Below are 15,564 nucleotides of genomic sequence, written 5' to 3'. Positions count from 1 at the left end.
CTTCTTATAGGGGCCGCTATTGTCGCGTTTCGTCCTAGAGAGGGGTCGGCCAGCGTGCTATTGGCTGACATCTTCTCACAGCCATCTCTTCTTTGTGTGTTAAAATATGTAGTCGATATGTATCCACATGCTTATTACAGTTCGTGTAATAATTGAAAGTAGGTCGGTCGAATATTCGGATGCAACGTTATTCCATCGTCCCGTATCCTGTCCGGTCTGTCCGCACGCTGCAACTGCCTGGAATGTCACAGCCTGCACAATTGTTTTCTCCCGTCTCCAGGTGCTTCCAGATCCCCTCGTACAGAAACATTACAATACACAGCTTGCGGGATGTTCTAGGCTTCATATAAAACAAAACGATGCGCGATGACACACGCCGCCAGTGAGTTCCTGCTGGAGAAACGAGCGCTGGAAAACGACCGTCTGTCAGTCCAGCTCTCGAGAAGGCAGACTCCACTTCAGCCCACGCCGGCACGGAAGACGCTGCGGGGCCCTCCGTGCTTTGATCGTGCGCAGTTTGCATATTTATAGAATGTGCCGCGGGAAGCTGGGGTCGCGAGGATGTGACGTGATGTGTGGTAGTGTTGTGAGGCCGGTGGACAGCTGCGCCCGCAGCCGTCGTCGCAGCTCAAACCTGTCGAAGGTGCAGATGTGCCGGAGCACATTGCTAACGTGTGTGCTAAGGCTTTCAGGGCAGACTGGAGTCATACCTAATAAACCGACCCGGCCTAGTGAGACACTATCCAGTAGGTCCTCATGCGCGCTGATGACCACGCTGTTTAGCGCCCGAAAAACCTCAAACCACACACACACAGGTCCTCACTTTATGACGCCTTGCGCTGCCTCTAACATCTTCAGAGGTTTTATATTCTTTCGACTGTCGCTGATAGTTCCGTATTATGCGGACAGTATGTCGTGGCAGTCGGCCGCGACCGTAAACGAACGAGAACTTAGACTGACCACGAGTAGAGAGAGGCTGCGGGGGAACACGCCCCGCTTGCCTCTTGGAAGGCTGTCATCCTATGTCTGCGTTCTGTGCTTCCACGGAATCAAAGCTGACATAACGGTCATAGGGATCGCTCTGATTCCTTTTGTTGTGGCGAGAGTTGCATTCGAATCCCGTTATGCACCGGATTAGTCTCTTCAATCATTTAAAAATAAGAAACAAAAACAAGCAATCCACAACACAAAGGAAATTGTAGTACACAAAGCAGACTACAGTGCAATTGTTTGCTGTGGTTGGCAGTGGTGGTTCAGGCCCGACCTCTATCGGTATCTTATGCAACCATAATGCAAACCACTCTGCACCTAAAACTGTGTCCGCACAATACCGTTGTTGTTGTTGTTGTTGTTTTTATTGGACATTTACCGATGGACAAAGCCTCTATTCAGTTTCTTCCAGTAGTCCGCCCCCGCTAGCTGAGTGGTCAGCGTAACGGACTGTCAATCCTAAGGGCCCGGGTTCGATTCCTGGCTGGTTAGGAGATTTTCTCCGCTAAGGGACTGGTTGTTGTGTTGTCCTAATCATCATTATTTCATCCCCATCGACGCGCAAGTCACCGAAGTGGCGAAAGACTTGCACCAGGCGAGCGCTTTACCCGGCGGGAGACCTTCGTCACACGCCATTTTTTCTTCCAGTAGTCTCATTCGTCATGCTGGTCCTCCATATAGCAACAGCACGTCTCGTATCATCATCTTTGTTTTTTCCATTTCCATTCATCCTTCCAGGGCCAACCATTCTGTCGTCACTGTGCTCCAACAGCGGTCGGATATTCTCGTTAGACGTCCCATAAACAGAAACTTTAACATTTTAGCTTACTTCAGCACCGTTTACTTCAGTTTATTTCTGTTTCTGCCTCTTCGTGAAGTTTTTAAATAGTGCATATTTAATTATTGTTTTGCATTTTTCATAGGGATAGATTATACGAGGGTTGGAACTGAAATAGTGGCAACTATTTATTCACAACCGATACAGAAGAGTTACATGTTTGCACCGTTAGCAGAGCCTGTTCTGTTGATGGCGCGAATGGAGCGGTCTACTGCCTGTCGAATCTCTGGAACAGTTCTGAAGCGAATGCCACGAAGTGGTTCCTTCATCTTCGCAATCAAATCAAAGTTCATGGACTTAAGTACGGGGAGTATGGTGGATGGTACAGTACTTCCCAGTCCCATCGACCGAACAGGGCAGCCACGGCTTGCGCTGTATGCGCACGCGCATTGTCGTGCAAAGTGATGGGTGGGCTGCGCAGAAAGTGTCCGCTTCTTTCGCAAAGCTGGTCGGAAGTGATGCTCCAAAAACGAACAGTAATACTGTGCATTGACGATCTGCCGCGGAGGAACGTCATGCGTTAGGATAACACTATCACAGTCGTACACGAGAATCACCATGACTGTCACAATACAGGGCTCTGACGTACTTTCGACTTTCGCGTCGACCCATAATGACGCCATTCGTTGGATTGGCGTTTCAGTTTTGGCTCGTACGATGTGGCCCATGTCTAATCCAGTGTTACTGTTATATCCTAGCCAGTAATGCCAACCGAGCCCGCTGCCAAAAGGTTGGCAGCATCAAAGTCCGGACGCCGTCCGCATAAGCAGCGCCAGCGATACAGGAAATCGCCGCAAGTCTGCGCGCGCCACCGCTGGCTTCTGGCTTCTTAAGCGCTGGAGTCGCGAGCGCTAGGAGTTCTGTATTCGCCGCTCAGTTGTATACTCGCCACCGATTTGTGTACTTGCTAGTCAGTTGTGTGTTCATCGCAGCAGAGTTGTTGTTTGACGTCAGCCGACGCTGACCTAGCCGCTCCGACTCGAACTAGACAGATTCTGTAGACACGGAGTTCACTACTGTGTTTCTGTATCTTCGTTAATAAAGATAAGTACCGACTTTTATTTAATCAGAGTGTTTGGGTTTTCATCCTTCTGTTTACTGTTCCAGCGGACCGGTCGGCCCGCTATTAAAAGTGTGGCGGTGACTTCGTAAGCCGTTTCTACAGCGAAGTGTTTGTCGCTACGAACGCCGCCACAAAAGTTACGATACGACGAAGTAAGAAAGCCTCTCCTTCGCGCTCATAGCACTGCAAGTGCGTCTGAGCAGCGTCGTAACGCATCCATTTCTGCATTTCCGTCAAGTCATGCGGAACCCGTCGTGATGCAATTTTTCGCTTGCCCAGGCGTTTCTTCAGGATGCGAAACACAGTCTGATGCGCTAATCCAGTTTCGTGGGCGAGCTCACGAATCGTATGGCGTCGATTACTGTGCACTAACGCGGCAACAACATCCACTACTTCCTCAGAGACGCTAGGACGACCTGCCCGATGCACGTCTGTCACAGTTTGCCGACCTTCGTTGAAGGCTTTTACCCAACGTGCCACTGTTATCTACGGCAATGCCGATTCCCCACACGCCTCTTGAAGACCTTGAACACTGTCGTGCTGTATGACTTCTGGCACATTCAATCTCGATCCAACTCCATTGTTCCTGTTTCGAAAACATATTCACACCGTTACGTTAGACCGCTCGCTCACAAGTGACTGTGTTTTCCTCGATTGTGCGCACGCAGGTGACGTGGGACGGGAGAGTCCATTTGCTCGGAGGTAAGGTTGGTATGTCAACATCGTGTGCTATCGGCGAAAATAGTACGTCGCTGTCAAAATCTCCTTTCTGATACTCCCATTTATTCTCCGATTGTGGCACCTATCCAAACCATACAACAATAAAATCTGGCAACCAGCAAAGTTCGCCTGGGATTAAGGCTCGTTTGGAAGCTATCGAGAACGGATCTTCTCACGCGCCATATGTAAATGTTACAGGGATGGTGGAAATGAGAATACAAGGGGCAGTCAAATGAAAACGAGGCACATGGGAAAAAATAAGTAAACCATTATTTCGAAAGTAATCGCAATAAACGTTGATATATCGTTGATATATTTATTCCACTGTGAGACTAGACGGCCAGTATCTTCATGGAAAAATGTTTTCAGTTGCCCACGGAAACGTTATTGTATACAGGTGTGCAGCTCTTCGGCCGAAGCAAATCGACAGCCACGAATGTCTTTCTCAGGGTACGAAAAATATGGAAATCACGTGGGGAGAGAGAGAGACCATGTGGATAATGTAAAAGAGCTTACCAGCGAAACTTTTCATCTAAATAGTAACTCTCCTGAATGAGATTTTCACTCTGCAGCGGAGTGTGCGCTGATACGAAACTTCCTGGCAGATTAAAACTGTGTGCCCGACCGAGACTCGAACTCGGGACCTTTGCCTTTCGCGGGCAAGTGCTCTACCAACTGAGCTACCGAAGCACGACTCACGCCCGGTACTCACAGCTGTACTTCTGCCAGTACCTCGTCTCCTACCTTCCAAACTTTACAGAAGATCTCCTGCGAACCTTGCAGAACTAGCACTCCTGAACGAAAGGATATTGTGGAGACAGGGCCTAGCCACAGCCTGGGGGATGTTTCCAGAATGAGATTTTTCGCTCTGCAGCGGAGTGTGCGCTGATATGAAACTTCCTGGCAGATTAAAACTGTGTGTTTCATATCAGCGCACACTCCGCTGCAGAGTGAAAATCTCATTCTGGGAATGTTAGCCGATATCGCAAAGATCTTAAAAAACACACATGATGAAAGAAAGTACATTACACAAGAGCCTGCAGTTGGAGAAATTTTATGTGAAATAGTGAAGTGCATTAAGCTTCACCAAGTAGGTCCAATCACTTAACCAACAGCAGAATGGTCATGTAGCGACCTTACACGTGTAAAGTAATATCTCCAATCCACATGGGGCGGAAACAATTGAACAACTTGGATGTTCTTCATGCCCACCGAGATGTTTTGGATGAGTTGGATATCCGACCATATTCAGTAATCCAGTCAGGCAGTCGATATTTGCACCTTTCTAAAGACACTCTAGCCCTAATAATGGCATTTAGAGCAATATTAAAAATCTCCATAAAATAGAGAATTAAATACATACATAGAATTATATACATACGTGTTAAATTGCAGTCTCGAAATATTAGTACTAGTTTTGTGCTGTATTACTATAGTACTGTATTAGTTATTTTCAAATACTTAAATCTTTTTAGGGTGTAGGACCCAATTAAAACCCACTCTCCTGCGAAGAGCTTCTGTAAAGTTTGGAAGGTAGGAGACGAGGTACTGGCAGAAGTAAAGCTGTGAGTACCGGGCGTGAGTCGTGCTTCGGTATCTCAGTTGGTAGAGCACTTGCCCGCGAAAGGCAAAGGTCCCGAGTTCGAGTCTCGCTCGGGCACACAGTTTTAATCTGCCAGGAAGTTTAGTAACTCTCCTGTTTCTCTTTTGGGTCTGTGAGCACACATGCTTAAACGCCTTGATGGCTTCGTGTTCCACCTTATAGATACGTGATGAAACTGTCCGTGTCGAGGGAGTATTCGGTGGTGTACTGTTATATACCGAATAGAAACCGAAGCACCGTTTCACGCTTGTCGGCAGCGACCGAAAAAGAGCCGAAAACGAACGGAACCGAATGGAACCGCAAGTGTCTGAAACAGGTCTTAAACAGCTGGTGTAATTGGTCAACTTTTCATGCGATTACTGTTAGTGTAAGCTCCGATGTTGCCCTTAACAACGATAGTAATGCAGTTAATATAGTAAATTAAAATTAGATGGATTGCGTTCAATAAGAGATTGAGTGAACCCCCTTTAATAAATCGGTGTGGCCACAGAGTAAAGTAATGCGGTGATTGGTGACTACTATAAATACACCACTGTCCATTAAAACAGCTACACCACGAAGATGACGTGCTACAGACGCGACATTTAACCGACAGGAAGAAGATGCTGTGATACGCAAATGATTAGCTTTTCAGAGCACTGACACAAGGTTGACGCCGGTGGCGACAGCTACAACGTGCTGACATGAGGAAGGTATCCAACCGATTTCTCATACACAAACAGCAGTTGACCGGCGTTGCCTGGTGAAACGTTTTTGTGATGCCTCGTGTAAGGAGGAGAAATGCGTACCATCACGTTTCCGACTTTGATAACGGTCGGATTGTAGCCTATAGCGATTGCCGTTTATCGAATCGCGACACTGCTGCTCGCGTTGGTCGAGATCCAATGACTGTTAGCAAAATATGGAATCGGTGGGTTCAGGAGGGTAATACGGAACGCCGTGCTGGATCCCAACGGCCTCGTATCATTAGCAGTCGAGATGACAGGCATCTTATCCGCATGGCTGTAACGGATCGTGCAGCCATGTCTCGTTCCCTGAGTCAACAGATGAGGACGTTTGCAAGACAACAACCATCTGCACGAACAGTTCGATGACGTTTGCAGCAGCGTGGACTATCAGCTCGGAGACCACGGCTGCGGTTACCCTTGACGCTGCATCACAGACAGGAGCGCCTACGATGGTGTACTCAACGACGAACCAGGGTGCACGAATGACAAAACGTCATTTTTTCGGATGAATCCAGGTTCTGTTTACAGCATCATTATGGTCGCATCCGTGTTTAGCGACATCGCGGTGAACGAACATTGGAAGCGCGTATTCGTCATCGCCATACTGGCGTATCACCCGGCGTTATGATATGGGGTGCCATTGGTTACACGTGTCGGTCAACTCTTGTTCGCACTGACGGCACTTTGAACAGTGGACTTTAGATTTCAGATGTGTTACGACCCGTCGCTCTACCCTTCATTCGATTCCTGTGAAACCCTACAATTCTGCAGAATAATGCACGACCGCATGTTGCAGGTCCTGTACGGGCCTTCCTGGACACTGAAAATGCATTTCTTCTTGGTGTAGCAATTTTAATGGCCAGTAGTGTAATAGGGTTACCACCATAATTTCGACTTTACCCTATATTTTCCTACATTCCTGTCAAAATACAATAATCCTACACTACGCATAATAAAAGACGTTTCGTCCTAAAAAAAATAAAGAGCGAAATCCCGAAAAGTGGAAAATTGTATTGACATGGAGTGACGCTGTTGCAGGGAATGGCGGGCTGAGATGGCGGCGAGTGCTGGGCTGGAGGCGGCGTGGGCGGCGGCGCTGCTGGTGCTAGCGCTTGCGGGGACGGCGGAGGCGGTGGGGGCGGAGGCGCTGGCGGCGCTGGCGCTGCTGGGTGCCGCGGGGGCGGCGGGGGCCGAGGCGCCGGCCACGGCGGCTGCGGCGCCACCCCCAGGGCTGGCGGCGGGGGCGGGGGCGGGCGCGGCGGTGGCGTCGGGACGCTGCGAGGAGATCCGCATCCCCATGTGCCGCGGCGTCGGCTACAACCTCACCTCCATGCCCAACGAGCTCAACCACGACTCCCAGGAGGAGGCCGGCCTGGAGGTACGTGCGGCTGCCACACTCCATGTCTCACTCCAACACTGACCTCTTGGCATGACCAATGGGCACGGATGGATCATGGTGCTCAAAATAATAATAATAATAATAATAATAATAATAATAATAATAAGGGCACACAGTTTTAATCTGCCAGGAAGTTTCATATCAGCGCACACTCCGCTGCAGAGTGAAAATCTCATTCTGGAAACATCCCCCAGGCTGTGGCTAAGCCATGTCTCCGCAATATCCTTTCTTTCAGGAGTGCTAGTTCTGCAAGGTTCGCGGGAGAGCTTCTGTAAAGTTTGGAAGGTAGGAGGCGAGGTACTGGCAGAAGTAAAGCTGTGAGTACCGGGCGTGAGTCGTGCTTCGGTAGCTCAGTTGGTAGAGCACTTGCCCGCGAAAGGCAAAGGTCCCGAGTTCGAGTCTCGGTCGGGCACACAGTTTTAATCTGCCAGGAAGTTTCATATCAGCGCACACTCCGCTGCAGAGTGAAAATCTCATTCTGGAAACATCCCCCAGGCTGTGGCTAAGCCATGTCTCCGCAATATCCTTTCTTTCAGGAGTGCTAGTTCTGCAAGGTTCGCAGGAGAGCTTCTGTAAAGTTTGGAAGGTAGGAGGCGAGGTACTGGCAGAAGTAAAGCTGTGAGTACCGGGCGTGAGTCGTGCTTCGGTAGCTCAGTTGGTAGAGCACTTGCCCGCGAAAGGCAAAGGTCCCGAGTTCGAGTCTCGGTCGGGCACACAGTTTTAATCTGCCAGGAAGTTTAATAATAATAAGTGTTTATTTTGGCCTAAAGGCCACGTCAGGTTAAACAACATGGAGCGGCTTAGCGCTGTGGTTAATACACTGTGAAAATCAGCAAACTGCTATTCGACAGAGTAACCGCAGTTCTCCTCCCTCTGGTCAGCTTATTTCCCCTAAAAACGGGAATCTCCTATTCTGGCTGTTATTAGATTTATTTCCTACTGGCAGGATGCAATTAAGCCCAGACTTGTTTTTAACGACAGTAGCCATCAGTAACGCTAAGAATTATAGGACACAACTGGAGCTCACCAGAGAGACTGAACACACAGAGAGGCTGTTTAGCGCTCCCTGCGGTACCACGCTGGGCTGTTAGCCGCTATATTTTCGGTAATCAATCTGTGGTTGTTCTGAACTCGAGATACATTTGCATATAAAGTTGTAAAATAATAGTTGCTGAATTTCTTTTCGAAATCACGCCTAACGTTTGTGCAATGTAAAAATGCACTCATAGAAGCAATAGAACTACATTTCTTATTTCAAGTGAGTACTGCTTTACAACAATATGGGGTTCTGGGTTCACCTTTATGAAAAACACTCTTGTTATTTATTTATTCCCCCCCCCCAAAAAAAGTGTTCCGCATCAAGGCGAACCCACAATTCCACGTTGTTGTTTTTGTGTGCAAACACTGACCAGTGAAAGAGTTTCAAGATAAAATTGTTGAATACTGTTTTACTGGCCGTCCGCGGTTACAGCATTTGTATGAAAGCTATTGCTGCTGTCGAGAGACGATGGGTAAGGAGAGATCAAAAAGTTTCCCTTTTGCGGGCGTTACTGCAGCGTGTATACAAAACAGTAAGATTCCGATGCGGATATATAATCACCGACATTTAAGCGAGACGTTAGTGTGGCCTTCAAACGGAAACTTTCTGATCGTCTCTCATATATTAAGTGTTGGTACGCTACAGTCAGAGGCAATATTATTTCTTGCTATAATCGCTAAGCGGTAACGTTTAAAATTTCACAATTTCCTTACGCCCTACCATGTGCCATGCCCGTTTCTTGACTGGAGAAAACGTGACGGAGGGTTGTTCAATTTGCTCAACTCTGGTCGCTATGTTGCCTCTCTGTGATATTTTCTGTCTTTGAAACTTACTGAGCCCAATCCCAGTGCCCAGAGACAGTGGTCATGTGTGTGAGACTTACGTTTGCGTGGATGAATGTACGAGGGTGAGTCAAATGAAAACTTTAAATTTGTAATAACAAATCGAAATTTCGTGCCGTTATCCTGTAAGTTGGTAAGCGTGCTACAAACAGTGTGCAGAATGGCCTGTAGGTGGCAGCATAGTGCAGATACACACATACCGTGGCAGTATCCGTATAAAGATGGCCGCCTCACTTGCGACTTGCACCAGGGAAGAACAGCGTTCTGTTATTCGATTTTTGCGTAGTGAAGGTGTGAAACCTATTGAAATTCATCGACGAATGAAGGTTCAGTACGGTGATGCATGTTTGTCACAGCAGCAAGTCTACGAATGGAGTAGGAAGTTCGCAAATGGTGTGACTTCAGTGGAAGATGCTGCTCGTCCAGGTCAGGCACAACGAGTTGTGACACCACAGGACATTGCAGCAGTTGAAGCCATAGTGAAGGAAAACCCCGAGTGACACTGAATGACATTGCAACATGTTTACAGATTAGTCACGGGTCAACACACTACATTATGCATGATGTGCTCCAGTTCCACAAAGTGTCTGCAAGATGGGTGCCACGGCAGCTGACTCCTGAAATGAGAGAACGACGTGTTGATGATTGTGAAGTACTTCTTCGGCGCTTTGAACGAGAAGGTGACGGCTTCCTTGCAAGAATCGTTACTGGGGACGAAACCTGGGTTCATTTCCACCGACCGGAAACGAAGGGAGAGAGCAAGGAATGACGACATTCCTCATCACCAAAACCAAAGAAGTTTCGAACAGAACCATAAGCAGGGAAGGTTATGCTGACTCCCTTTTGGGACGAAAAAGGCGTCATTTCGGAGCATTACGTGCCTAGAGGGACCACTGTCACCAGTACATCATACAAAGATCTCCTAAAAATCATCTCCGGCCAGGAATCAAATCAAAGCGATGTGGATTGCTGTCAGCAGGTGTCCTTTTGCAACTTGAGAATGCAAGGCCCCACACTGCCCGTACAACAGTTGCAACAATCACAGACCTGCATTTTGAGTGAGTTCTTCATCGCCGGCCGCGGTGGCCACGCGGTTCTAGGCGCTTCAGTCCGGAACCGCGCGACTGCTACGGTCGCAGATTTGAAACCTGCCTCGGGCATGGATGTGTGTGATCATCTTAGGTTAGTTAGGTTTAAGTAGTTCTAAGTTCTAGGGGACTGATGACCTCAGTTGTTAAGTCCCATAGCGCTCAGAGCCATTTGAACCAATCTTCTTCATCGACCATACTCACCAGCCCTTGCCCCCCAAGTGGACCACTCAAAAACGCAATGGGAGGAAAGAGGTTCCGTTCTGACGAAGAGGTACGCCACGCGGTGCATGAGTGATTGCACGGACTCCCAAAAGAAATTTTTTCTAAATGAATGTACGCACTTTGTAAGTGCTGGAGGACTTGCATTCAGTGTGGGGGAGATTATGTTGAAAAGTGATAAGCTTTGTACCACTTCTGCATAATAAATAATATTTAAAAAACATTTAAGGTTTTCATTTGACTCACTGTCGTGTGTGCGTTGTCTATTTTAGAAGGTGGTCTTCTGGCAAAAAGCTCACGTGTTCAGCAGTCTTCTTGTTTTGTCTGTCTGCGACTCGACATCTCCTGTGTATGTTGCGTAGCGGTCTGTCATTATCATAATACTGTCTGTATCTCTAACAAGGGAACCTCCCCATCGCACCCCTCTCAGATTTAGTTATAAGTTGGCACAGTGGATAGGCCTTGAAAAACTGAACACAGATCAGTCGAGAAAACAGGAAGAAGTTGTGTGGAACTATGAAAACATAAGCAAAATATACAAACTGAGTAGTCCATGGGCAAGATAGACAACATTAAGGAGAATGTAACCATAGGAGCGCCGTGGTGCCGTGGTTAGCGTGAGCAGCTGCGGAACGAGAGGTCCTTGGTTCATGTCTTCCCTGGAGTGAAAACTTTACTTTATTTTCGCAAAGTTATGACCTGCCCGTTCATTGACGTCTCTGTTCACTGTAAAAAGTTTAGTGTCGGTGTTTTGCGGCCGCACCGCAAAACCGTGCGATTAGTAGACGAAAGGACGTGCCTCTTCAATGGAAACAGAAAAATTTGATCGCAAGGTCATAGGTCAGCCGATTCCTCCACAGAAAAACACATCTGATATATTCTATATGACACTGGCGACGGCATGTGCGTCATATGACAGGAATATGTTGTCGACTCACCTAACTTGTACACTTGGCGAATGGGTAAAAAGATTCTTCTACCTTGCCCGATTTAGGTTTTCTTGTGGATGTGATAATCACTCCCAAAAAAGTGATGAAAACATAAGAGTTTCTGACATAAACTGTAAATAAAAAATTAAAATTTTGACTGGAGGGAAGGCTTGAACCAAGGCCCTCTCGTTCCGCATCTGCTCACTCTAACCACGGTACCACCGCGCTCCTGCGTCCAGACGCTCCTCGATGTTGCATATGTTGCACGTGGACAACTCAGTTTGTATATTTTGCTTATTTTTTCATAGTTCCACACAACTTCTTCCTGTTTTCTCGATTGATCTGTGTTCAGTTTTCAAGGCCTATCCACTGTGCCAACTTATAATTAAATCTGAGGGGGGAGGGATGGGGAGGTTCCCTTGTAAGTGAGCCGCCCGAAGTGGCCGAGCGGTTAAAGGCGCTACAGTCTGGAACCGCACGACCGCTACGGTCGCAGGTTCGAATCCTGCCTCGGGCATGGATGTGTGTGATGTCCTTAGGTTAGTTAGGTTTAAGTAGTTCTAAGTTCTAGGGGACTTATGACCACAGCAGTTGAGTCCCATAGTGGTCAGAGCCATTTGAACCTTGTAAGTGTTCATAAGAAAGCGGAGGCGTGACGCGAGACCGGGCTCGGGCAGGTGCACCAGTTCTACCCGCTGGTGGAGATCCGGTGCTCGGAGGACCTGCGGCTCTTCCTGTGCTCCGTGTACACGCCCATCTGCCTGGAGGAGTACGAGCAGCCGCTGCCGCCGTGCCGCGGGCTGTGCGAGCGCGCGCGCGCCGGCTGCGAGCCCATCATGGCGCAGTACGGCTTCCCCTGGCCGGAGCGCATGGCGTGCGAGCGGCTGCCCGTCGCGGCGCCCGCCTCCGAGAAGCTCTGCCTCGACCGCAACAGCAGCCGCGCCGCGCCGCCGGGACACGACGCCGCCGCCGGCGCCGCCTCCACCGCCAGGCCGCCGCGGCGCGGCGCTGGCAGCGGCCAGCACGCCGACTGCCGGCCCGGCAAGAAGGTAGTGGCCGCTAGGTGCGCGCGCAGTCGGCAGGGCCGCTGTTACACTATCAAATATCTTTGTCAGAGATATTTGACGGTGTAATAGGGAACTTTGTCAAATGTCGTCCAATATTTGATCAAATCTAGGGCCTCGCTGTAGATTTGATCAAAGAAGTCGCTTGTCTTCTGCTCACTGCAATGTGACACGTTACCACATGGCGCGCTAGCATCGCTGCAGCGTTCTGTCATCCGTAGTGTTTTTATAAACATTGCCGGTAAATACAATTGGTGTGTGCCTACAACTACAAAATTAATAGAGATGTATGAAGCTGATGAGGCGCTTTACAACGTGTGGCACCCTGAATACAAAAACCTAACATAACCCTCTCCTGTAGCAAGGAATCGGAGTGTTACAGTGAGCCTGTCTTCTCCAGATGTAGCAGTTCTTAAGTGAATATTGTGCTTTGTGATATGAGGATACACTTCACTGAGCACGTACAGAAATCTATGCTCATCCATTCTTAAGTAATTGATGTACGACTTGACGTCTTCCACTGTAAGCTCACGTAACAAGTTTTGTTGAATGCTTTTATCGTGTCGTCGTAAAAACCACGGCTTCACACAGATTAGATTAGTTTTTCGTTCCATAGATCCGTGCTGAGGAGATCCTCGTGGATGTGGTACATGTCAATTTTTTTAAGCTGAAATAACAATACTAATAGTATGAATAAATACAATACTTCATTTATTTCTATTAAAAATTTCGTCAATGGAATAGAAGGAGTTGGCCACTAGTAAGTCTTTCAGACTCCTTTTAAACTGATCTTTATTTGTAACTAATTTTTTTATGTTTTCTGGCAAATTATTGAAGATGAGTGTTCCTGAGTAGTGGATCCCTTTTTGAACTAAAGTAAGTGCTTTTAAGTCCTTGTTTCTGGTATTGTATGTATGAACTGAGTTGTTTGTTGGAAAAATAGATATATTATTTAGGACAAATTTCATTAAGGAGTAAATATACTGAGAGGCAGTAGTTAGTATACCTAGCTCTTTGAAGAGGGTTCTGCAGGACGTCCGTGAATTTACTCCACAAATAATACGTATTACACGCTTTTGGACTCTGGAAACTTTTGTTTGACTTGAAGAGTTACCCCAAAATATTATACCATATGACATTATGGAATGAAAGCAGGCAAAGTATGCAAGCTTTTTCATTTTTATGTTGCCTATGTCTGCTAACACTCGAATTGCAAATACAGATTTGTTAAGGCGTTTCTGCCGTTCTGTGGTGTGCTCCTCCCAACTGATTTTATTATCAAGTTGTAATCCCAGGAATTTAAGACTGTCCACCTCGTATGTATGGTTCCTTTTTTTCCCCCCACTTCTTTTCCGCATGTGCACACAATGAAAGTGCGGTACGTGCAACTGCCGCGGTTAATAACAAGTTGTTGTCAGCCATCTTGAACTTTGACGAAAAATTTGATGACAGTGTAATACCTTTTATAGCGCTACGTCAAAGATCTTTGTCAAATATATTCGACGGAATATTTGATCACATCTTTGATCAAATCTTTGACAAAGAAATTTGATAGTGTAATACCGGCCTTAGCCGCGCTCTCTAACGCACTGCGGGAAGGCGGGCCGGTCCCCGACACGATTCCACCCGGCGGGTTGTGTGGAGGTCCGGTGTGCCGGCCAACCTGTGGGTGGTTTTTAAGGCGGTTTCCCATCTGCCTCGGCGAATGCGGGCTGATTCCCTTTATTCCGCCTCAGTTACACTATGTCGGCGCTTGCTGCGCAGAAACTGTCTCCACGTACGCGTACACCATAATTACTCTACCACGCAAATATTTGGGGTTACACTCGTCTGGTGTCAGACGCTCCCGGGGGTCCACTGGGGGCCGAACCGCACAATAACCCTGGGTTCGCTGTGGGGCGACGGTGGGGTGAGTGGACTGCAGTAGCCTGCTGTGGGGTTGTGAACCACTGAGGGCTGCTGCAGGGACGAAGCCTCTCCGTCGTTTCTGGGTCCCCAGTACAATACTACACAATACAATCGGCAGGGAACGCTCGGGGAGAGCAGTAGTGGTGGGGATTGAGGACAGGCGCTCTAGGGTAAATGCCGACCGGAGGGGTAGTGCTGTTGTAAACTGAAGCCTTCTGTAAACGCCCACACTTGCACAATGACCATTCAAGATGATTGACTGTCACCTCTGCTTTGGTTAGTAAGTACAGGGTTATTACAAATGATTGAAGCGATTTCACAGCTCTACAATAACTTTATTATTTGAGATATTTTCACAATGCTTTGCATACACATACAAAAACTCAAAAAGTTTTTTTAGGCATTCACAAATGTTCGATATGTGCCCCTTTAGTGATTCGGCAGACATCAAGCCGATAAGCATGTTCCTCCCACACTCGGCGCAGCATGTCCCCATCAATGAGTTCGAAAGCGTTGTTGATGCGAGCTCACAGTTTTGGCACGTTTCTTGGTAGACGAGGTTTAAACACTGAATCTTTCACATCACTATGCGTGAAACTTGCCCGCACGCGTTCAACCGTTTCTTCGCTCACTGCAGGCCGACCCGTTGATTTCCCCTTACAGAGGCATCCAGAAGCTTTAAACTGCGCATACCATCGCCGAATGGAGTTAGCAGTTGGTGGATCTTTGTTGAACTTCGTCCTGAAGTGTCGTTGCACTGTTATGACTGACTGATGTGAGTGCATTTCAAGCACGACATACGCTTTCTCGGCTCCTGTCGCCATTTTGTCTCACTGCGCTCTCGAGCGCTCTGGCGGCAGAAACCTGAAGTGCGGCTTCAGCCGAACAAAACTTTATGAGTTTTTCTACGTATCTGTAGTGTGTCGTGACCATATGTCAATGAATGGAGCTACAGTGAATTTATGAAATCGCTTCAATCATTTGTAATAGCCCTGTAAATAGAATTCCACTGAGAATGCAGCAAAGGCAGTGATTTATTTTCTCCTGGCTTGTTAAACTTACTTACGTAGAAGTGTCATCAGTGTCGAATATTCAGTAGAACCTCCATTTGTTGTTGCCATATTAAACTTT

The 15,564-nt window shown here is 47.6% G+C and overlaps 1 protein-coding gene across 1 annotated transcript in view; it reads left to right on the top strand.

Moving 5' to 3' along the window:
• Window positions 1-6,996: 6,996 nt before the first annotated feature.
• Window positions 6,997-15,564, top strand: part of LOC126176087 (frizzled-5) — a 45,313-nt gene continuing 36,745 nt past the window's right edge. The window contains exons 1-2 of the mRNA XM_049923224.1: window positions 6,997-7,320; window positions 12,139-12,510. Of these exons, the coding sequence (XP_049779181.1) occupies window positions 6,997-7,320; window positions 12,139-12,510 (696 nt within the window). The remainder of the gene's footprint in view (window positions 7,321-12,138; window positions 12,511-15,564) is intronic.

This window comes from Schistocerca cancellata, chromosome 3, assembly GCF_023864275.1.
Source record: "Schistocerca cancellata isolate TAMUIC-IGC-003103 chromosome 3, iqSchCanc2.1, whole genome shotgun sequence".
NCBI classification, from domain to species: domain Eukaryota; kingdom Metazoa; phylum Arthropoda; class Insecta; order Orthoptera; family Acrididae; genus Schistocerca; species Schistocerca cancellata.
This window is presented reverse-complemented; position numbering and strand designations above follow the sequence as displayed.